This window comes from Phyllobates terribilis, unplaced genomic scaffold (genome assembly GCF_046119375.1).
Source record: "Phyllobates terribilis strain yellow unplaced genomic scaffold, ASM4611937v1 Scaffold_5__5_contigs__length_657084704, whole genome shotgun sequence".
NCBI classification, from domain to species: domain Eukaryota; kingdom Metazoa; phylum Chordata; class Amphibia; order Anura; family Dendrobatidae; genus Phyllobates; species Phyllobates terribilis.
Genome location: NW_027362765.1, coordinates 411,609,013 through 411,633,580, shown reverse-complemented (window position 1 = coordinate 411,633,580; position 24,568 = coordinate 411,609,013). Strand labels below are relative to the sequence as shown.

At 40.2% G+C, this 24,568-nt stretch overlaps 1 protein-coding gene across 3 annotated transcripts in view; it reads right to left on the bottom strand.

Moving 5' to 3' along the window:
• Positions 1–3,704: 3,704 nt before the first annotated feature.
• INPP5A (inositol polyphosphate-5-phosphatase A) overlaps positions 3,705–24,568 on the bottom strand; it is a 452,670-nt gene continuing 431,806 nt past the window's right edge. For 2 of the 3 annotated variants that reach the window (XM_073685120.1, XM_073685122.1), the window contains exons 13-16: positions 16,115–16,226; positions 9,229–9,297; positions 5,480–5,516; positions 3,705–5,265 (exon numbers count right to left, since the gene is read on the bottom strand). In XM_073685120.1, the coding sequence (XP_073541221.1) occupies positions 5,216–5,265; positions 5,480–5,516; positions 9,229–9,297; positions 16,115–16,226 (268 nt within the window). In that variant the 3' untranslated portion in view covers positions 3,705–5,215. Of the gene's footprint in view, positions 5,266–5,428; positions 5,517–9,228; positions 9,298–16,114; positions 16,227–24,568 lie in introns of all 3 variants that reach the window. The other variant, XM_073685121.1, reaches the window with a different exon arrangement.

Sequence of the window (24,568 nt, the reverse complement as noted above, 5' to 3'; positions counted from 1 at the left end):
TCACAAACACAGCAAACACCTAGTCTGGCAAATCACATTGGATAAATGCTGACTTTACAGTCAAATTGGTAACCTAAATTGTGTCCCCATGAAATGTGCTATAAACATGACATAACAGCTATATTTTTTATAAAGGGTTTGTTTTAGAACATAGAGTAACTTCTAAGATCTATCCAATAGAATACAAACTTTGAAAAACGTCATGATAAAGTTATGATGAGAACAGTATATTCTGTATATAGAGGCATTATATTTCACATTGTAATCTTGTCTATGACTAAGGAGATTATTGAGGAGTGATTTCTACAAAACAAGTGTCAGACTATTAAGAGGCTAATTTGCCAAGGAGAAAACTGCAAAATTTCAGGATTATTTTTTTTTTTACTATAAATAGTAAAAAAGAAAAACTACTAAAAATATAGGTTTAAAAATTCAATTAAAATATATATTTTTTGTAAATATGAGATCTCAAAAGGGTGTTAATTTTCTTTTTTTCTCCTTAAAATCACTAAAAAAACATAAAAATAAAAAACATAATAAAGGACAACTAAAAGGGATAGTCTTATTTCAAATTTTATGAATCTATAAACTGGCAAGTTTCTAAAATATCACTGCGCCGATGACATCTTTGCAGCGCTCATCATCGCTGCACTTACAGTAGATAGCACGAGCTGCTGAGCCCAATGAATGACTGCAGCGGTTAAGAGCACTGTAAATGTAACATCACCACTGCAGACGACCAACGAGGAATGAAGCAGCAGTGGAGAATCAGGGCTGGACCAAGGGAAGTGGGGTAAAAGTTCACTTTAAGCCTATGTACTAATAAAATTTGAAACATGACCATGCCTTCACTACGATATGCTACTGCTTTTCCTAAAAAAATATGGCAGAAAGAAAAACTGTTCTGAAAATGCAGTATGTGAACCTGGCCTAATTGTTTGAGACTTCATTTCACCAGACGTAACCAATTTACTAAACTTTTTCACTGCACTTTTTTTTTTTCTTGTGCTCCCTCTAATATCATTGACTTTCATTTGAAGGATTAGCATGCAACCTAATTAAAACCCATTTCATTAATCATCTCAGGCAGATGAAAAGCACACAGCTGCAACATCTCTAATTAGAATTTGATGATGTAATAAATAGGCTCAATTTATTACTTTCGTTCTTGGTTACTCAGGGGAGACCAAACCCTTTCAAGCCCAGTATAGAAATGTGGTGGCTAGAAATCCAGCAGAGAACAGGTGACGAGGACACACACACACACGTAGATTTTCTGAAAGTAGGATTCTGTTTTGCACTAGCGCACCCCAGAGGTAGTGTAGGGTGCAATAAAACGACAAAGAAACAATAACAAAAAAAAAAGATGTAATCTCATAGAGAAATTACCATGATGGTGGTTGATGGTTGAGTAGAAGAAGAAGCAGCACTAGAGTTTCTAGAAAAATTGTTAAAGTTTTCAGCGGGTGGACCAGAAATAAAAAACCCAAAGACTAAGGCTTGATTCAAGCCAGCAAAGTATTAGGCAGCCGGTCATGTAATATTGATTGTAAAAAGTGCATAGAAAACATACATCCTTCCTCATATGAAGTATCATCATCTATGCCAAAAAGCAAAACTACTACATGTTAATGTATTTATTTTCTATAATGTGCACTTAAACAACTTTTACCAAACGACTGACTCCACTCCAATGAGAGATACTAAAAGGGGAGATACGGGGAGACCTCCATTGATCACAAAAACAGGGGTCCCAAGTCCACCATTTTTATTTTACTCCAGTGAGTGCCTGCTGTTTTTCTATTTCCTACAGAAAAAAAAAATTACGGAGCGGGCTCACATCTGTATAGGCTTTTTCTTAAGGCAAACAGGGAATATGGGACTTCTATGATGATAACTTTCAGCAGTTTGACCCCAACTAAGAAATATTCAAAGAGTTTTTACCAACATTCAAAGGATAAGTGATAACTTGCAGATGAGTGGGGTTGCAAATGCTAGGATCCCCACCGATCCTGAGAGCACCTGTCGTAACGAATCAGTGCCCCTGCTTCATTTATTGTCTATGAGACTGTTGGAGATGTAGTGGGGGTCCCAGTGGTCATTCCCCACCGATCCACAAGATATCCTTTAAATGCTGGCAATTACCCATTAATATAGAGAAACCATTTAATTATCATCACTCTCAGAGGCAACACCACGGATGTAGAGTCTAAAAAATACCATTCCCTACCCAAAAGGTGCTGTGGTTTTGAGGGTGGATACTGAGGTCAGTTGCTGTCACTTGGGATGAGTGGACCCGTGGAAGTTTGGGTTCTGGTACCAGACCCGGACTTCATTCCAAAGTTCGGTTCGGGTACCACAACTGTTCCCGAACTTGAACCAGAACCTCATTGAAAACAATGGAGACCTGAACTTTTGAGCTGGAAAATTCTCTCTCCCCCCGGGACTTCTCCTGGAACTCCAAACATTGCAACGGACTTCTGGGGGAAGTCAGTGTTTGGCGTTTAGCACCAGGATGAACCCCCAACTTTTAAATGGCACATCTCTAGCTATCACACCTGAGATGTTTCATTTTCACATGGAGTTATGCTAAAAGTGCAAATAAAAGCAGTCTGGCTAAACGCTATGGTGCTAAACTTCTCCACAAACATGCATGCTGAAATCAGCCAAGCGTGCATATCTGCAGATGGAGAGTTAGATGGTTGTCAGTTCATTACACCAAAATAGGATAGCCCATGAGTGTAATGTGTACGGTCAGCTTAATGATACAGCCAGATATTGAATTTATTGCAATGATGATTTTCCATGGGTACGATCCACATTACATGGACTAGTCTATCCCTGGCAGTTTCTCTTAATCATCTCACTCCAAGTCCTATACCTGGAAACACCTAACTAAAGCTATATATAGAGGAAAAAAGAGAGTAGCAATATTAAAACTAGTGACATTTGTTGTGGAAGTTGTATGCAAACTATGAAGAATTCATCTTCTCTCGTTGACTTACAGATCTACGCCCGTCACAAAAACTATGGCCACTAGACTATATCCTGAACACATTGACCAGAATCTCTGACCACTATTAGAATGTTGTTACTTTGAAAAATAGTCCCGTGAAAAGGACTGAAAGCCGAGAGAGTCTTCTAAGTCAAATGGACCAACTGGGCACCAGTGATATCAATCATACAACAGAGTAGTCCACAAAGGATAAAAATGCGGCAATCACCATGTTGTGTTTAAATCCATGAAGAAATGTATTTATTCCGTGTATAACAGTTGGGAGGCTCTCAGCGATAGTCAGATAACACCTGGTAAGAAAATTACACATTTATGGTAAGAGACCAACAACATCAAGGACATAGTACAAAACAACAAAAAATACAACAGGAGACCAGATTGCCACAATAAACAGTTTATTGCTTGAAGTTGAGAACCAGATAGCCCATGATGTTAAAGGCGATTCACACATCTATCGGTGGAATTTTTCATTTGCAGAAACACACTTTTGTGATGCTATTACAACGAACATGGCACGTTAGCAAAATACAGTCTCCGTCTATTAACACACTAACAAATATGCATCTGGGAAGACCGATTCTGCAAGAGGACATAGAATAAAATTTCCAAATAGTAGTGATTTATACCAAAAATATATATATCGAGCTTTAAATCTAATGCAATCACATAATCCTTTAAAACTGTAGTGTTCTGAATACAATTAATAGTAAAAACTCTCTAATCACCTTTACATGATGTAGACGGGGGTGTTGGGGGTTGGGGAGGGTCACCTGCCAAAAGTGACTTTTTTTTGTCCTAAAAAAAAAAATTCTAAAACTTGACACTACCTTAACTAATCTAGAAACTCTATATAATGCGTCTCCCATGTCATCACTGTGTATAGAGAGAGTAATTGGCACCATGATACAGTAAAAAAAAAAAATATGACAAAAAAAAAAAAAAGTTTACAAAACCTTTAAAAGATACACCCAAATCTAGCTAGAAACTTCACATTCAGTCCTCAATGTCACATACAAATAATTTATTACAAGAGTAATAAAGTGAAAACTGCTACTGTATATATACGTATTGTATCGACTATGGTGGGTATTTATTTTTTTTTCGTATCAAGGAGGACGACACAAAAAAGGTTACATAGAAATTTTGGTTGCTGATGTACATATAGAATTATATATAGATATCTAAAAACTGCTACTCCCGACTGTTCGTTACTGATATGGCACATGCGCCAGTACTGGAAAGAATACTTAGCATAGGTTTTGGTAAGATTTATAAATTATTTTAAAAAGTATATATATATATTTTTTTATATTCATATATATATTATATATATATAAAAAAAATGAAAAGCAGCTGCTGTGTGACTTGGAAAAAAAACCCATGTTAAATGGCAGTGTAGTAAATAACATGGATGTTGAAAAATTCGTTCTAAAAACAGTAAAAATGAAGGTGGCATGGGGGGAAGACGGGAGGTGGAAAGGGGGTGTTAGATCTAGAGTGTGACGCCATTGACTTTTGGTAATGGCTATTGATTTAAATGGTCATTTTATGATTATTGCACTTTAGTGGCTACACCCCTATCTAGCCTAACGTTAGGCACACAGGCCGCAGTCAGCAACGAAAATGTATTAAAAACCACCAATATCCTGGTGACGCCTATTGAATCTTCCCATCTGCTGCCAAACTTCAAGCCTTTATGGACGTCATTAGAGTTTGAAATATAAGCAGGGGATGGTGAAAAGTGATAACGGGGCCGCTTGCGGATTTCCACCGGCATGTAGTGGGCATAATTTGGAAATGACATTGATTGATCCAGCCAGGAAAGGTTTAACCCTTATAGAAATGAAGGCGCCAGGCACTGCACTGTCCACACCCCCCCCTTGTCGATTAACCTCCACAAAGTGACCGTGCGTGCGCAAACTCTGCTTCCGTTTTGCGATGCCGCAAGATAACAGAGGAGATTGTCAGATATGCATTGTCTTGCTAGCGTTTTGGCAACACAACAGTGATGTAAAAAAAAAAAAAAAAAATTATATATACATGTATCCATATGTTTCTACTGGATGTTACGTAACCGTACGAGAGATAGTGAGGTATGTGAGCCTGGTTGGGAAGATGAAGCCTAGAGGATGATCCGTACTGTACAAATGTAGCCGTGAGGACCGATCAAGGAGTCCGCTATACTGCAGGTGGGCATCCTCACAGAGTGGTCTCTCGGTAGATCTTTTCATTGAGTTGGCATCTTTTCCCTGTCAAACAGGCAGATTTCGTTAATAAATTGAAATTGTGTCAAAGAACACATCAGACCAACATGCAGAAAGACAGAAAAAAAATAAAATGAAAAATAAATCACACTACTAAATTAAAGTAAAAGAAATAAAAGAAAAAATTAGAAAAGAAATGGATATTTACCACCACATCACTGCACGATACAACACTTGTGCACATGTGCATTAGCTTTACCTGCCCCAGCGCCTATTCGGAAGGACAGGAAGACAGGCTGGACAGAAAAAAACGAGAAAACTTCATTAAATATGGAAGGTTCCTATCTCATATGTTCAAAAGTAAAGCAAAAACTCAATATAATGGGAGAGTTCAACAAAATGACTTAATACATAGACTTATGGTTGAAGTCAAGGGAACCTGTCATCTGATTCATGCTGCCCAAACTACAGTCAGCATGAATCAGAGCCGGGCTGCACAAGTCTAGTCTGGCTGCACAAGTCTAGTCTGGCTCCACCCCTGGCTGGCTCTTCCCAGGGCTGCTAGAGGTGATTGACAGGTCTTACCGATATGTGAGAAAAATATACCTGGCCGCAATTGAACGTTTAGTAGCATGAATAAGATGACAGGTTCCCTTTAATAAGTTCTTGACTTTAACCTTTAGCCCTTCCATTTAGTTATTGTTATTGAATTCTCCAATGCTTAAGGGAACAGGTCATTCTATTCATGCTGCCCAATGTGCGGGCAGCATAAATCAGAGCCTGGCTGTACGATTGAAATCAGATATGTTTTCTTCTAAAACGCACCTGTGAGATGAAAGAGACCTGTCAATCACCTATAGCAGTGCTGGGAAGAGCCGGCCAGGGGTGGCGCCGGACTAGTCTGCTGCTGACAGGCTCTGGTTCATGGTTTTGATCAGCATGAATCAGGTGACAGGTTCCTTTTAAAAACACTACATATTAAAAAGACTATACAGGCCATTTTTTTGAGAATGAAGCAGATGCATTTCCTGTAAAATATTAACGGGTTAGACTGGTTTCTAGAAACTTCCTTTCCACATTCAAACATGTAAGGAAAAAGAAGGGACTACCAAATGTACACTGCTCAAAAAAATAAAGGGAACACGTAAACAACAGAATATAACTCCAAGTAAATCAAACTTCTGTGAAATCAAACTGTCCACTTAGGAAGCAACACTGATTGACAATCAATTTCACATGCTGTTGTGCAAATGGAATAGACAATAGATGGAAATCATTGTCAATTATCAAGGCACCCTCAATAAAGGAGTGGTTCTGCAGGTGGGGACCACAGTCCACATCTCAGAACCAATGCTTTCAGGCTGATGTTTTGGTCACTTTTGAATGTTGGTTGTGCTTTCACACTCGTGGCAGCATGAGACGGACTCTACAACCCACAGGTAGTGCAGCTCATCCAGGATGGCACATCAATGCAAGCTGTGGCAAGAAGGTTTGCGGTGTCTGTCAGCGTAGTGTCCAGAGGCTGGAGGTGCTACCAGGAGACAGGCCAGTACACCAGGAGATGTGGAGGGGACCGTAGGAGGGTAACAACCCAGCAGTAGGACCACTACCTCCGCCTTTGTGCAAGGAGGAACAGTAGGAGCACTGCCAGAGCCCTGCAAAATGACCTCCAGCAGGCCACAAATGTGCATGTGTCTGCACAAACGGTTAGAAACCGACTCCATGAGGGTGGTATGAGGGCCCGATGTCCACAGATGGGGGTTGTGCTCACAGTCCAACAACGTGTTGGACGCTTGCCATTTGCCACAGAACACAAGGATTGGCAAAGTCGCTACTGGCGCCCTGTGCTCTTCACAGATGAAAGCAGGTTCACACTGAGCACATGTGACAGACGTGACAGAGTCTGGAGACGCTGTGGAGAGTGATCTGCAGCCAGCAACATCCTTCAGCATGACTGGTTTGGCAGTGGGTCAGTAATGGTGCGGGGTGGCGTTTCTTTGAAGGGCCGGACAGCCCTCCATGTGCTCGCCAGAGGTAGCCTGACTGCCATTAGGTACCGAGATGAGATCCTCAGACCCCTTGTGAGACCATATGCTGGTGCGGTTGGCCCTGGGTTCCTCCTAATGCAGGACAATGCCAGACCTCATGTGGCTGGAGTGTGTCAACAGTTTCTGCAAGATGAAGGCATTGAAGCTATGGACTGGCCCGCCTGTTCCCCAGACCTGAATCCGATTGAGCACATCTGGGACATCATGTCTCGCTCCATCCACCAACGTCACGTTGCACCACAGACTGTCCAGGAGTTGGCGGATGCTTTAGACCAGGTCTGGGAGGAGATCCCACAGGAGACCATCCGCAACCTCATCAGGAGCATGCCCAGGCGCTGTAGGGAGGTCATACAGGCAAGTGGAGGCCACACACAATACTGAGCCTCATTTTGACTTGTTTTAAGGACATTACATCAAAGTTGGATCAGCCTGTAGTGTGTTTTCCAGGCCTCCATTGGTTAATACATTTGATTTCCATTGATGATTTTTGTGTGATTTTGTTGTCAGCAAATTCAACTTTGTACAGAACAAAGTATTCAATGAGAATATTTCATTCATTCAGATCTAGGATGTGTTATTTGAGTGCTCCCTTTATTTTTTTGAGCAGTGTAATTATGTAGCAGCCCCCATGTGCAGCAAATACAGAAGTCCAGAACTTCTGCTGGAATAAATTGTATCTATCAGTGATGCAGTTTGAAGAACTTTTCAGAGCCCTTTACCTATTGTAAATGAGGTACCAACATGATTTGCCAAAAGTCAATTGCTGGTCTTCACTTCTGGGACCTGTACCTACCCTGTGCATATCCAATACTTTCCAAAAACATCCTCCACCACCGACCTAAATCAGATTGTGCAATTAGTGGTTTAGGGCGAAACCTTCTTGTGGTGTGAATGCCAAGCATAGAAAATGCCATTCCACCAACTCAGTCATGGTGGTCCTCGATATTGCACATGGCTTAAAGTTTTTTGCTGGCCAAAATATTGCTGTCACTGCTCGTGACATAAAAGGGTATGCAATAAATATCACCTAGTCTTTGCGTTGGTGAAGTGGTATTAATTTGAAAAGCCTGTGCATATATAAATGACCAAGCTAGGGGGACTTTTGAGATTAATTGGTGACACCCTGTCTAGAATTGCAGTAGTCATTCACACTATCCTAATGGCTTATTGTTCAGGCAAATACAACTTGGAATGATGCATCAAGATAATCAGACCACTAATGTGGAAAAATAAAATGAAAAAATAAAAATAAAATTGGGGCACATTAAACGTTTGTCCCATCATCATACTTTAGGAGTGCATCGCTCCCCTCCCTTCCAATTTCCTATTTGCTGAGGACAGGGGAGGCCGGTCAGCTCCCAATGATTGACAGTTCAGATCAGACGCATTACTGAGCCGAAGAAGAGGAGTAAAGGAGTTTCGGGGTTTTATGTTGTGCTGCCAATGATATCGGCATTTTGGATCCAGGGTGTTCAATAGTGGATCCCAGGATCGAAGAGTTATAAAATCTGTTTGTCAACGCGTTTCGCAGTATGCCACTTCTTCATCAGGACAAATAGTAAAGCCCTGAAACTACTTAACCCATCTTATGGCTTTCAATTGAGGATCTGCAGGAGATGGCAGTTTCTATAGATACCATTCTATGTAGATGGAAGGATGGAGGAGGAAGGATCTCTGTCTCTAAGCTCCTCCATACTTCCATCGACATAGAATGGTATCCGTAGCAGCTGCCATCTCCTATCTCAGTAATGGGAAAGTCTGACTTCACTGAATACAGATTTTACATCAGAATTAAGAATTTTGACAATGACTGATCAGTTTTGGAAGAAAGTAATAGATGTTTTCGCGTGTACTATTGATTTACAAAATAAAAATTAAAAATGTAATTATTCTATAAGCTGGCTCTTTGATTTGATCAAGCGGAATAGAAACAAAAAGTAAAATAAAAGCTGTACTTTACCTTGTGGTCCCCCATGCAGATATTTGGCCCGATGCTGTCATAAATCACTATCCTTTCATCATTTTCAGACTGAAAAACAATGTATAACAGGTAAAATCAATAATGTGCCGTCTTACAATAACGTTAGATATTCTGGACAGGGATGCCATTTTCCAGTCTGCACAGAGAAGGTTTTAGCACTTTATGATTGAACATGTAGACGAGGGAACTGCTGAGTTTTTCCGGGCAGATACACTTCAGCAAAACACAGGCGGTCGTTCTCCTAAAGGGTCTTCGCCCAGCGTCTTGACCTGGTATGGCCGAATCGCAATTACTTCCCCTTATAGCTGACTTTTTAAACCCCTTCCCCCCCCAATACCATTTTTCATAATCAAACACGGAGACCTATTTCTTTGGATAAATTGGCCAAATTAGCCACAGCAGACATTTATTTAACAAATAATACAATGACAAATAACCATTACCTTTAAAAGAGGGGAGGTCCTTGGAGCTATCAAAATCTGACACACCTCCAGCAATTACTTTTAACTTATAACCATCCTTTTTTACCCTCAGTCATGAAGCCTAAGCCTAAGGGCACCAAACCACGTTCCGTGGTGAGAATTAACACCAAACCACCGGCTCAGAGGGTCCACCCCCGTCCAGAGCCCCATTAAGTGTCAGATCGCCCATTATTACTTCAATACTTACAGGGGGAATCCTCCATCTGATCCCCCCCCAACAGAATTTAAACACCAACTCCAAGAACCACCGCCCTCGCCACTGCGACCCGACATATAACAATGAAGAAAACCTCCTTCAGGATTCCAACTTACATAAACATACCTAAACATACATACAGAACATAAACTTATTTTTATATCCCTCCCCCTTTCTATCCATCCTGCCCGCTCTCTTTTCAGTAAATTTTGCTTTGTTCTTTCAAGCATATGAAGCTGTCCAAATAATGAACATATTCCTTCTTCTAACTGCTTCAGGGAGCAGAAACCTTGAAGCGATTTAAAAAAGTAACCCAAGACAGAACATGTGCACAGCAATGTCATTTTGACGTTGCTGTGCAATATATATATTATTTTTAGCGGTGGTTTTGCAACGCCTCTTTAACCGAATTCCAGACGGAATTCGCCTGAAAAAAAAAACCTGTGCCTATGCCCATACAGACACTTTTTGTGCTCATTTTACATGGTCTATCGGCACAAAATTACTGTTCAAGCCAAACACAGCACCTTCAGAGCTAATTGCAATCGTAAATTCAAAATTCATTAATGCGTTTGCCAGAAGTCATTCTGTATTTAAATTTGTGAATGATAAAACCAGAGCTGTCAATCAAGAAACAGGGGGCGGAAAGAGAACTAAAATAAGTCATTAGGAAGGTGCACTGAACTGCTTGCCAATGGCAAAGGTGCACAGAGAGGATCATTATTCTGTCAAACACAGCAACAGATTTGGACACTAAAGTTTGATTTTTTTAATTATGGTTATGTCCCCTACAAGGTGCTGTGCTTGGTTTGAGCAGCCATTTTGTACTGAAACTCCCTTGACAGTATTTACTGGTTTCAATAGAAAAAAGAAAGGAATATTTAGCAATATTTTTAAAGGGGTTTACAAGTGTAAGTTTGGTTGGTGCACGTGTGCTGCTTGTGGCTGCAGTGGTCTAAAGCTGATTTTCTAATTTTTACACAGAGTAAACCAGTATATTAAAAAAATGTGAACATGGAAAAAAAGCCTTAAATTTGAAGGCAAAAGTAGAAAAAGTCCTGGTCTCCAAAAAGTAAACCTCATCGCATTGCACCGTATGCAAGTGGAATGAACAAAGGACATATTGAAAAAAAGAAGAAGGGGTCTTACAGTGTGTATGCGGACCATGCGTGACTGTTGACTCAGATGAAGGCGTAAACTAGCACATTTTAATGACAAACATTTTTAGGATAAATTCACACGTAAAAATTTTCCATTGAGGATTTGGCCCTGAATCTGGATAAGAATCTGGATAAGAAAATCTGGATTTGGTAAATGTGAATTAGTCCCAGATTTCCCCCTTCACATTGTAAATATGAAATCTGTGTGATAAGTCACAGCATAAATTGACATATTGTGAATGTAAAAACCACAGCACAGATCTATTTCCACTAGGGATTCCACCCACATGGAAGCCAACGTAGATATTCCACTTGCAATTATGAAAAATTCTGCACTTGTGAATGTACCCTTTAGGATAAACGATAAGTCTTCTAAATGTTTGTTTAAAGTTCAACCGGTCAGAATTTATAATTTTGCCTAAAAACAAATCATTAATGAAGGTAAACTTCTTGTGGTTGTTAATGATAATCATCTTATTTCTAGCCAACGTTTAGGCTATATTCACATGCACAGTTTTTGCAGCCAAAACCTGCTCTCTTAGGTTATATGCGTACGTTCAGGATTTGCTTGCAGAAATTTCTGCAGCGTTTTTGATGCCAAGACATGCAGAACCTTGCAGAAATGCTGCAGAAATTCCGCGTGTTTTTGATGCATTTTTTTAAAAAATTTTGTGCGTTATTGCCTGTGGATTTGCCATGTGTTTTTTCCAATGCATTGTATAGGAGAAACGCAGGCAAAAACGCGCAGAGAATGGACATGCTGCTTCTTTTTCCGCACATGAAATTCTGTAAGGAAAAATCCTGATAGGAAATGCTGGGATAAGGTTTGCAATGCGTTTTTGGGGCCAATTCCGTGTGGATTTACTGCATCAAAAACACACAAAAAAAAGCACTGTGTGCACATAGCCTTAGCAGTATGATGCGGAGTTCAAAATGCAGTTTTTGAGTGTTTTTAGTGGCTTTTTGCAGTGGATAAAGTGTGATTTGACTACAGTACATGTTTAATAAAGTTACTTTTATTCATCAGTTTTTTTTGCAGTGCTTCTGTACTGTCCCATTGCTTTCTGTGTATGAAAAACAGCTGGAAAAACGCTAAAAATTGACATGCCGCAGTTTTCAAAAACTTTGCAGTTCTCAAATTCAATCGTCAAAAAAAAAAATAAAATCAAGCACGTGCATGAGATTTCTGAAATCTCCGCTTTTGCTGCTATTGTAAAACGCAGCTTTTTTTCTGCAGAAAAAAATAATGCAACAAAAGCGCTGTGTGAACATAGCCTCGCTCAATGCACAAGAACGAAGGATAAAGAGCGTTGAAAAAACCCAAAGATTTAAAATTGCATTTGCTTGCTAAATATCTAATAGAAAAGATTATTTTGATATTAGAGACGTGAAAAAAAAAAAATTCCAAACCCAAAAAACCTCTGGCTGCATGCATTGTCGACATGTCAGCCGTTATTATTATTTTTTTCCCAGTTCAAATCAGTCAAGTTTGAATGAATAAGAGTGTAATATATACATCAGTGTTTGGACTTAAAAACTAAATTATGTTAATGCATTAGACTGGCTTAAGGTCAGGTTTACTTTATATTATGATTGCCTGCCAAAATCATAGAAGAAAACATAACCTTCCCGCATTGTATGCATGAGCACTTTCCAATATTTCAAGATCATAATGGCACTTCCTTTGCAAGTGGAAAAGCATTCATCAAAAAGAGACTTGATAATTTAGAAAGGCAGCATAAAATTGTGGATTTCCAACTGTATAATCTTTAGACAGATAAACAAATTACAGCACTGCACAAGCAGGAACAGGGCACACTTGGCTGAGCATTCATTACTGCATGCTATCAGGCGTCAACGTGACTCGCAAGCGGTGGGCAACCTTTGGTGTTTTAGGGCTCAGGAAGCATAAAATAACATGATGGTGAGGTAACCGAGCATGGCATGATAGATGGTGCAGCATGAAAGCTGTTTACAGCCCCATGTCTGTACAATCTGTAACGCCTAGCGCGCGGAGCTGCACATGCTGTGTGCTAATTTGTGAAGACCATCCATTTTCCGAGCACAGACAGGGCACAGCACGTTCGATGCAATCCTGATTATGATCACTGCTGGATCAGCACCTTGTTTCAGACTAGATCACAGGGTACTCGCTCTGCATTTTATAGAAAGCCTACAGAGAACATTTGGTAAAGTGGTACATCTAACAAAAGCGATAGGCAAGAAAAAAATAGAATATGGTTGACTTGTGCAAATTCGGTCTGCTAAAATTATTTCTTTTTTTCAGAGCACCATTGATTCCCTGCGAAGGGGTTACATACAAAATACAGTCAAGAAACTAACAATGATAGACTGGTACTGAAAGGAGAGGACCTTGACCTTGAGGGCCTACAGCCTACAGGGTGATGGGGAAGGTAATAAATTAGGAAGATTACGGCAGCTCCGGTGGTGGTGAGGTGGGTTTATTGCAGGCTGTAACTTTCTTGAAGAGATGGGTTTTCAAGTTCCATCTGAAAGTGTCCAAATGTGGTGGACAATCGGACGTGTTGGGGCACAGAATTCCAGAAAAAGGGCAGTACTTGGGAGAAGTCTTGGAGGCTGTGGGGTGAGGAACATATAAGTGTGGAGGAGGTTTTGGGAGGACCGGAGATTACATGTTGGAAGATATCAGGAGATTCATTTGAAGATATATGGAGGAGACAGATTATGGACAGCTTTGTTGCTCAGTGTTAGTAGTCTGAACTGTATATGTTGGGGAATTGGGAGACAATGAAGGGATTTGCAGGGGGGAAAAGCACAGGAGTAGTGAGGTGTATTAATCGCGCAGCAAAGTAAAGGACGGACTGGAGAGGTGCGCGAGTGTTAGCAGGGCGGCCACAGAAGAGGATATTGTAGTAGTCGAGGTGGGAGATGATGAGGGCATGTGCTAACATTTTAGTAGATTGAGGGTTGAGGCATTGACGGATACTGGAAATATTTTTGAGTTGGAGGAGGCAGGAGGTGGCGAGATCTTGGATGTGCAATTTCAAGGTTAGAGCAGAGTCGAGGGTTACTCCACGCCAGCGAACTTGTGGTACAGGTTAAAGCATGATATCAATTATTGTGATAGATAGATCGGGTAAGGAGTTCAGGGAGATGGAGGAAAGATGAGTTCAGTTTAGTCCACATTGAGATTTAGGAAGTGTGATGAGAAGGATAAGACGGATAGACACTCTGGGATTCTGGACAGCAAAGAGGTGACATCAGAGAGGTAGCTCTTAGGGTCAACAGCGTATTCTTCTATTAGAAATGCTTATTTATGGGCACTAGTGAAAGAATAAAAACAATGTAATACAGGTTTTGCTGCCTGCATCAAAATCAGGATACTGACTGCCACAAACAGCAACTTACACAGAACAGGAAATGGCTGCAGGGTCACATGACCAATGAAAGGGAAGTGATTACGTCCTGCTTCCGTCATCTGAACACTGCAGCCAATCACTGGCCTCTGCTGTCAGGTAACTGAAGAATAGGACTGTTGGTCCCGGATTAGACCACTGAAGCAGTGGCACTGGAGTGATGGGATTAAACCAGTTTAAAGAAAAACATATGAAATAAGGAATATTAAGAAGATGCTTTTTTCTAAAATACTAGCAAAATTCCCAATTATTTTGTTTGCCTCCATTGAGGCTCACAATCTAAAATTCCTATTAGTATGTCTTTGGATTACTCAATACTAATGCACAGATTATGCGTAGTGAGTTTAAGTTCAGTGTTGAATGGTAACCTCAAAAGTCACGTAATGCAAAAATTTGTGTGATTCGACTGTGACTTGCTGTCCATTTTTCTCAAACATGTGTTATCAAATTTTATTTTAATTTAATTTTTTTTTACACATTGTAACTAGTGATGAGCGAGCGTGCTCGTTTAACCCTTTAAATGAGTGTCTTTGACGTGCTCGTATATTATGTTCGAGTCCCTGCGTCTGCATGATTTACAGATGTAAGACAGCTTCAACACATGCAGGGATTGCCTGTTTGTTAAGGAATAATCACATCTGTTGAGGCTGTCTTACAGCTGTAAATCATTCAGACGCAGGGACTCGAACATAATATACGAGCACGCCAAAGATACTCGGAAAGCACCTGAGCATGCTCGGCTAAAAGAGCACGCTCGCTCATCACTAATTCTAATCTATGGCTATCTTCACATGTCATTCACATACTATTCTTTTGAAACATGGACATGTGAATTTGGCCTTAAAGGGAACCTGTCACATTGTAAATGCAGAAAAGGGGACACAGCACTCAAGTCCAAGTGCACGGTGCTCAAGTCGGGTTCTACCCCTTATAGAAACCAATAACTTGACACACTTTGAAACTGCAAGGTATAGTTGTTCTGTTTATTGCTCCGCAATCCAAAAAGGTGAGGTTTTGGTCAGTTTGAGTAGATGTGAATAAATGGAACAATTATTATACCTTGCAATTTGAAAGAAAGTGCTGCGTTCACTTTACCACATTGTACATGCAGGAATATCTGTGGACCGTATGCTATACAGAAGGAGAAGCGGAGCAGAATGGTATCAGTTTGTTGTTAAAGATTCAGTATATTTTGTATTTTATTCATTGAAATCCCTGGTGTTTGTATGCATACGAGCCCAGTGGGCGGTCCTACTAGTGATTGACAGCTAGTTCTGCATGCACAGTAATACAGGGAAGCCTGTCAATCACTGATAGGACCACCCACTGCACGCCTGTGCATACAAACACACACCAGGGATTTCAATGGATAACATGGAAGATTTACTGAAACTTTTCTAACAAAAATGTATCAATCCAATCAGCTCAACCAAATTTTTACATCAGTTTGCCGACACCATACATTGCGGTATATGATGCGACCAGAAATCCAGCAGGTCCACACAGTTTAATCTTTTAAAATGCCCAAAAGTGTTCTACATTTATAGCAAAGACCCTAGTTTTATCATAGCAGAATTAATGGGTAAATGTATTCATATAAACAATTTATTACACCATAGAGGGCTTTACCTTTAAAAGAAGTTCTTTAGCAGAGTGAGACATTAGTATTCGATCGCACCACGCTGGACATCGTGTATTCATGTATTGCTTTCCCTGACTGCTGTCTTCACTGTACGGATAACTAGAAGAGAGTCAATACAGACACGTCAAGCTCTGGTGGTCTACATGACCCTCTGTCAATGTAAAAAACAGAAAATATTTAGCCTACATGAATAACATTGAACAGAATAATCCCCCAGGTCAATAGTAAGACAGAACATTCACGATAAAAAAAAATAAAAAAAAAATAGTCTCCATTTAACGTGTGGCCATTTTTTTTAAACAGATCTTAACTTTTTTTTTTTGTTAAAATAAAAAAACAAAAACAAACATCAACTAAAACCTTTTATATATACTGTTCCAAAACATCAATTGATCCGATACTGAGAAAAGCAAAAGCCATCTGTCATCCACTCGACCGTTTCTGAACAATGATGGCTACAGGAAGTGGGCGATCACAGCTCTTACTACAGAAGTCACCCAGCTTGCACAGTTTCTAGAATCTCAAATCTGACTCCTTATGAAGCAAATGGAAGCCGGGGATGAACCATTACATGACCAGGAAGATCTGCCAAATACCTGGGCCAGCTGTAGAGCTTACAATCACAAAGGTTTTGGAATAGTGATGAGCCAGCATGCGCGCCACTCGAGTGACATCTGGTTGCTCGCGTACGCATTGAGTATAGCGGGTGCTCAAGAGCCTTGCTCGAGTCCCTGGGGATTACCTGACATGCACGGTAATGCTGTAGCCAACACGTCTGCGGCATTACCGTGTATGGCAGGCAATCCCTGCATGTTTATTGGCTGACTAACAGCTGCAAAACATGCAGGGTGGGGTCTCTACCACGCCGCTCGATCCACCCATGATACTCGCGGCGTACCCGAGTGTGCTCGCTCATCACTATTTTGGAACACACCTTAAAAGAGCGAGTTAGGCCCACAAACCGAACCTCAGTAGCATAGTCTCTAGTTTTTTTTATGTGGCAAATTAGAGATGAACATATTGATTGGCGATGCCCTGGTCCAGTGTCCAGTCTGGTTATCCTTTGCAGCCAATTTTCACCCGGCATCCTGGTGCTTACTAGACCCCGTGACATCACGGTGTTGTGGTGCACGTTAGGAAGTTGTTTGAAGTCAAGTGACTGAGTTTTAGGGTGTAGTAAGAGGCCAAAGGCGTGGAGGATGCCGGCAACAGAAGTGAAGGCCGGCTGCAACAGAGGATGAGACTGAAGTAAGACCAGGACACCTCAAACTAAATTGCTCCCCTCTACACAACATCTGTTTCTCTAGAATATAAAAGGTGTCTGGACACTGATGTGAATTATCCAATATTCATTTAGATGTAATTTTTAGAAATGGAAACATCCCTTTAAATCTCTCCCACCAGTGAAAAAACATTAATATTGACAAACACCTATCATTCTTTGAATACCTTCAAATCAGAAAAACAAAGTGGTAACTAGGATTGTGCCATGCCAGTTCCTCTCTCCTCTCTGACTATGTTGGCTCAACGTTTCGGGGTCAATAGAAAGTTAAGTAGAACCATTGTGAGGAGAAGCATTGTTGTTCTTTCCTTGCGCCTCTGCAACTTTTTTCTAGAGATCAGAAGGGTTCACCGTGGTCAGACCCATGTAACTCAGACATGGGTAACATATTCTAGCAATATTTACCCCCAATATCGCTCCCCCGTAATATCAATCCTGAGATAAATTCTTAAGAACACTATGAGTATTTGTAATGTAGAGGGGTCCGTACTCAAATTCACAAAACATCATTAGCTCCCATTCAAAAGATATAATGTCTGACCAATACAAGTCCACTTATTGAGGATAATCTGGTATATTTGCGTGAAGGACACAACACAAGCATTTACCTGCAACACTGACAGATTCTTTACAGTGACAAAACACGGGCTAACTATTACTCTTTACATTGTTCAATTAGACTAGATTAAGTATTGAGCTGCTTGTCCTAAGAGACTTAAAGGACTGGTTTAGGAGTATTGACAAATGATCGCTTATTCCTAAACTGATTTACAATGCAAAAAGAAAACGGGAAAAAAGGTTATCTAATGTCATTTCAATGGAGGTAATTTATTATCCGAAGTGACATATCTGCACCTGACAGAACGTGCTAATTGAATTTTACAGCACTATCATTTCCAGCTAAGGCATTATGACTGTTCTGGTTTAACTACATCTATATATGAACATAAACCTCTGAATAAAGGAATAGATTGAGGCGATAAGGAAGAACAAGGTGATTACAATCTCTCCACACAACTCATTGAAAATAATTATGAAATAGTCAACTGGAAATCAGTTTTGTAGCAGTTTACCATTTTTCTTTAACTACTCTTTCAAAAATTATGGTGCTGCTCTGCTTAATTCTGGAACAGTTTTCTTCTTCTTGTTCTGTGTTCCTCCATTCTAAAGTTATGCCCACCGAAAGTAAAGATTCATATTTTCCCTTGAATCAATTGGGTGTCTACCACAGAACTTCATTGTTGGCGTGTGCTCTTTCTCTAACATTGTCCAATCGGAACACGAGCATGCCCACAGAGAAGTTCTATGGCATACGCCAGGTTGGTTGAATTTCCACCATTATTACCGGGAGAGGTGGGGGCATAGCTTTGGAATGGAGGGGCACTGATGAAAAATAAAACCTGCTCCAATGTCAGAGAGGCAGCACCAACTGGAGGAGGGACTCAGTTTAAAAAAAAATCCAGTGAGAGCTCCTCCTTAAGGTAGCCATACAAAAGAGATAAAAGTAGGTTACTGGTTGACAATCAATGAGTGATTGGCCAGAGAAAAATAGTTTCGCCATCACAGCTATGAATACTTAAAGGGAACCTGACAACTGAGACATGCTGCCTGTGGATTACGCAGCATGTATCAGGCACTGGCTGTATAATTTCAGCCAAATATGTTTTTGAGCCTGAAAACTATTTGAAAAACCGCTGGTGACCGAGCCAAACGGGAAACTCATCGGTTTCTTCATTCAATGGACAATCGTTAGGTTAAAATTATGTTTTTAAATCTATTTTAGACTATTGACTCGGACATCATTCACCCTTCCATGATGAGAAATTTACAACTAAATTCAAAAGGATAATTTGCAATCTTAAAATGGGTCTATTTGCCGTAAGAGCCTCAAGGAGGATGAAGAAGGCCACCGACGTTCCCCATTACAACACATAGAGAAATGCATAGAAGCACAATATAGTTTTCCTATCAGATAGGTCAAGTCTTTAAAGAGTAAAACAGTAAATACTAGAGAGGGAGGAGGGAGATGCAGCTGCAGGCTTATCTCTTCATTGCCTGTGTTAGCCTGCATGCAGTGTGTTGTGATAGGGGGTCCATTGGGTTTCTGTCAAGAGGTATGGCATTTAACCGGGAAAAAAAAATAGTGCAGCATGTTGGGTTAATATGTTTGGTATTTTCAGCAGAATCTATGATGGCGGAGCCTCCAGTGCAGATGTGAATACATCCCAATTGTGCTGATGTTGTGGTATGAATGAACGCACTTCTAGTCAGTTAGTATAATTTAGGCTTTACTAAATGGGAGAAGATGGAAAATATCTGCAATTATGAATTTAATATCCGAAAGAGTTACATCTTTCAATCATTCGTTGCACAGATCTCAATAAAATCAAAACTTCCTACTATATTTGCTTATAAATCCCTACCAGCAACCCCGACACGTCATTGAGTCTGACACTGTACATCAAGATTTTTAAGAAAATTTGCTCCAGAATTTTTTCATGAGAATTACAAAAATGTACAAAAACAAACCTGTCCTCCCTACAGTGTGTCTTCACATAGGCCCCAATTCATCAGTGTTTACACCGGAAATCTGGCCTAAAACACTGAAAAGTCGCTCCATTTTTGCGCAATGCGATGTTGCGCAAAAAACGTCTCCATGCGTTTTCATAACAGTTTTGTCGGAGCTGGGGCAGGGCTGATGCCGGCTCGTCTAATTCATGATGAGTTGTGGTGTACCTTATTCCACAAATCTTACTCCAGTCTGTGTGTTTATTGTGGGTCTCCTGTTGAAGAAGTTAGTTCAAGTTCGAAACGCGTTGTGACTATACCGCATTGTGAGAATAAACTGCATTGTTTCTACTCCACATCGTTACTGTGGATTGTATTGGATCAGCAGCGCAGATAACCTCATTCCTTCTATCACTTATAAGATTTGTGGCACGGTGCACAGGGGCACATAACACTCAAGAAACGCATGATCCGCTTAAAGAATCAGGTGCCTCTAACTAAAACCCCCTTATCAGCAATGCTGGTGTTCATGAATTGGGGATATAGTGCTTTAATAAAATAAATACTGCGTTTTTACAATTCCTGAAGAAAAAATTGTTATGGCCAGAATTTAGCTGGCAGTCAATAGAAAAAAATAACTCTCTGCTTTTTTGGGGCGGAGTGGTTTTGTTGCATGAGAATTTTTTAAGTTTTCACTTTTTTTTTCCAAAATGCAGCATGCACTCCTTTTTCTTTTGTTTTTTTCCAGACTCAATAGAAAAAAAAAAAAAGCCCCAGCAAATTGCATTAAAAAAGCATGAAATTAGAATTATACTAAAAAATGTATATTGTGTATAATGGGGCTAATGAAGTGGATTTACACTACCTTTCAGCTCAATTTCGAATGTACACAAATATCTGGAAACTCACATCGTAATCCAGTGATTAAATAGAAGCTTTCCTCCAGACAGCCGTATGTGTGTGATGAAAAGGAATGGCTGGATGCTGGAGCAGAAACTTATTTACCACCCTGCTTGGTGTGATAATACAACAGCATTTTTGCAAATGGGTTTACAAGCTTCTGCCCCATTAAAAAGGCATTAGAGATGGCAAGATGCCACGAGCAATGCTGGTATCAGTACCTTTTCTTTTTTTCCACCTCATCAAATCTTACAAGGCTCATTCATGATGCACATTATAAGAATTCAATTTGCTACTTGACTGAGAGAACCTCTCGTAGGTTTAGCGGGTCCATGACAAACTGCAGGGTGGAAGTTTATGAATCTGCACAGTGAACGCTGAAATACTGAAACGCGTTTGATTGCTACAAAGCCACTGACCATTGGGCAGCACGGTGGCTCAGGGGTTAGCGATACTGCCTTACTACGCTGGCGCCCTGGGCTCAAAACTTGACTAAGGACAACATAAGCATGGAGATTGTAGGTTCTGCACGTGTTTGTATGGGAACTCTGGCTTCCTACCATACTGCACCCCAAAAAATATTGATAAGGTAGCTTCTAATGAAATTGGCCCTGGAGTGTCTGTGCACCCGGGAAAATGGATTTAGAACCTCACTAAGGAATGGGACTGATATGAGTGGAAAATATTGGCAGTATATGAACAAATAATTAATATGGCTACTATTGTTGATCGAGCACTGAAATGCTCTAGTGCTCGGTACTCGAAACGAGCAGGTCAGACGCTCGGACGTGCTCGACTCAAGTAGCGGGCATAATGGAAGTGAATGGCAAACTCAAGCATTTTTCTCTCACCCTGCGCCTGGCTCAGATAATTCCGGGATCCATGCATTTGAGCACCACATGATACTCGGCACTGCTCGCTACTCGACTAAGTACTCTGATGCTCGGTCGACTAGTGCTGAGCATGTTCGCCCATCACTACTGTCTACACAATAGCGAACAAACTATGCCAACTGATATGCAGATGTTCAGGATCATTTCAGGTGCTGGTGAGGACTGGCAGAAAAAACACCAAAATTCGGATAATTTTTGTGCAACTCCAAAGTCCCTCGGGTAAATTCATTACAGTAAGTTTCATGCTACAAAATAAGTATAATGCTAAATACAAGTTATAATTGCCATGTAGTATTTTAGACAGTAATATGGCAGCTATGGTGGCTCAGTGGTTAGCACTGTATGGTGGCTCAGTGGTTAGCACTGTTACTTTGCAGTGCTGGGTTTTTGTTTTTTTTGCGCTATTAGTTTTTTTTATAATACGATATTTATTCGACAAACAAAAACAAAATTAGTAATCTTGCAATATTCACACTGGCCATCGGGGCTTTTCTTTTTAGACTATTAGTGCAGTAAACAACACATGGACATTTACTGCCATGAACAATCAAATGTCTTCCAAGATGACTCATTTTAATTTGCTCTAAAAATTATCGCGATATGAAAAAAAAAAATAATTCCCACATTCAAAAAAAATAAATACCGTAAATAAATACATGTAACACAAGAACCTAATTTAAACAATAGGTCATTTTTTGCTGATGGCTTCCCGTTAGGGCCGGCAGCTACTGCAGCACATGACAGCTTCATGTTTGAGCCCATTGTACAGAAGCAAACAAAACACAATACACAGTTCATCTCCGCGAGTAAACAGAGGCCGGGAAGGTCAGATGCTACTGTGGACAGACAAGTGTATGAACTCTCTATACAGCAATCCAGGACAGTAATAGTGAATTATTCTCCATCAAATAGTTAATGTTAGTCTAATACCATAAAGAATCCCCAAACACGAAAGTACTAATATATTGGAAATTAGTTTTTAACCCATCGCATAGGAGAGCACTATTTATTTTCCATTATTTAGATGGAGCCAACATGTTCTGCTTTAGATTGTAATAACTCACATCACATCCTTTTCACAATTTGTTTTCCATTTCAGAAGCACAAATCATTAGGTCTAACTTTTTAGAAAACCAATTTCATACTCAGCATTTTTAGGCAGTTTTTGCATAAAACACAAAAAATGTATTAAAAAAACCCCCACCAACAAATAATGAATGTAAAGAAATGCTTTTTTCATGTGTTTTAAAGCAAAAAGTATGTGAATTCAGGGTACAAGTGCTATTAGAAATATATTTTCTTCCTCCATTATTGCCAATGTAGAACTTACTACACAAACCAAAGAATGATAAAGATTTAGGACATCGTACATTAAAAGGTTTTCCAAGGGGTAACATTCAAGGCTTGCTATGTCACTCTCCACAAGGAGAAATGTTACTCCTTAGAGCCTGGTCAGACGCCTCTCACCTACCTAGCCAAACCAGATCTCATACTTTGCACTGATGAGGTTCAACACCCTGAAACACAAATTTGCAAATTGAGATTCTGGTTGGCTTTTAGCCTACGTCGTGTGGCAAGGCTAGTTAAAGGTCTCGATATTGACTTTTAGGATTGCCATTTCCAATAGGTGGCACTATAGTTCTAGCCCTTTTCCTCTCTGAAGATGCAATTTGCATATTTAATTTCCCAGAGGAGCATTGCAAAGCTTAAAAATTTCCTCACATTGGCATGCCAGGCTTAGCATGTCACTCTGCACATTTTCAGGAGAAATGTAACCTTCCCTTGGATCCAGGTTATGCTGACACATTGCGTATTTGTTTTGGATTTTTCACGCTGAATTGGGTGCACGAAATCTCAATCATAGTGCAGTAACTGTTTTCAAGTTCGAAAGTTATCCTTTAGAAAGGAAACAACTTTCCAATCGCTGGGGGTCTGACCTCTGTGCCCTCCACCAATCCCAAGACTCGGAGCTCTGGCTGAATGGAGCGGAGGTCGATGTGCACTGCCTCTCCAATCATTCTAATAGAAGCACTGAAGATCAGCCGATTGCAGAGGTCGGCAATCTCCAGCGCTCCTATTAAGAATGAATGGAGTAGTCGTACACATGATCGACCTCCGAATCAGCCGGGAGAGCTCCGATTCCCGGATCAATGGGTGCCCCAGAGGTTGGACCCTCAGTGATCAGAAAGTTATCACCTATTAAATGTTAAACTTGAGAACACCCCTTTAAGTACATGACAAAGACAAATCTCTTCTGCATGTTGCTGAAAATTTTCTGCCAAAAGAATTAGGTGTGGATTTTGAAATATGCTGCAGAATTCAGCATAGATTTCACTCTTCGCAATGGTAAGGGTGAAATTTTCAGCAAATGCAAAGCTAAATATGCATATGATCCCACATACCACTAAGAGCAAGAAATCTATAAGGTAACTCCACATAGATCACAATGATCACATCACACATCCAACTTGTGCGACCCAGAACAAAAAAAAAAAAATTTCTGGCCAAAAGCTATTCGTAAGTAGTAAAATAAAGGAATCTGAGCCAACGAGCTGTGAACAAACTTGCAGTGATGAACATATCTCATTCACACTAAAATCAGGAAAGCAAATACAAGCCAGCAAACAGTGAAAAAAAGTACAATGTGTTAAACAGCTGCGACTTCGGCAAGTTACGTGAAAGCCATGGAGATCCAGCTAACAATCAAAGCCGCCATAAAGAGGAGGTTAAGCAGACAATTCTATAGCAGAAGGTAAATAAAAGCACAGCCATAACTTCACTCACCATAGGTCAACAGGATAATGTCAGCTCAGCCATGGTCTACAGAGGCTTGCAAAAGTATTCACCCCCTTGGAATT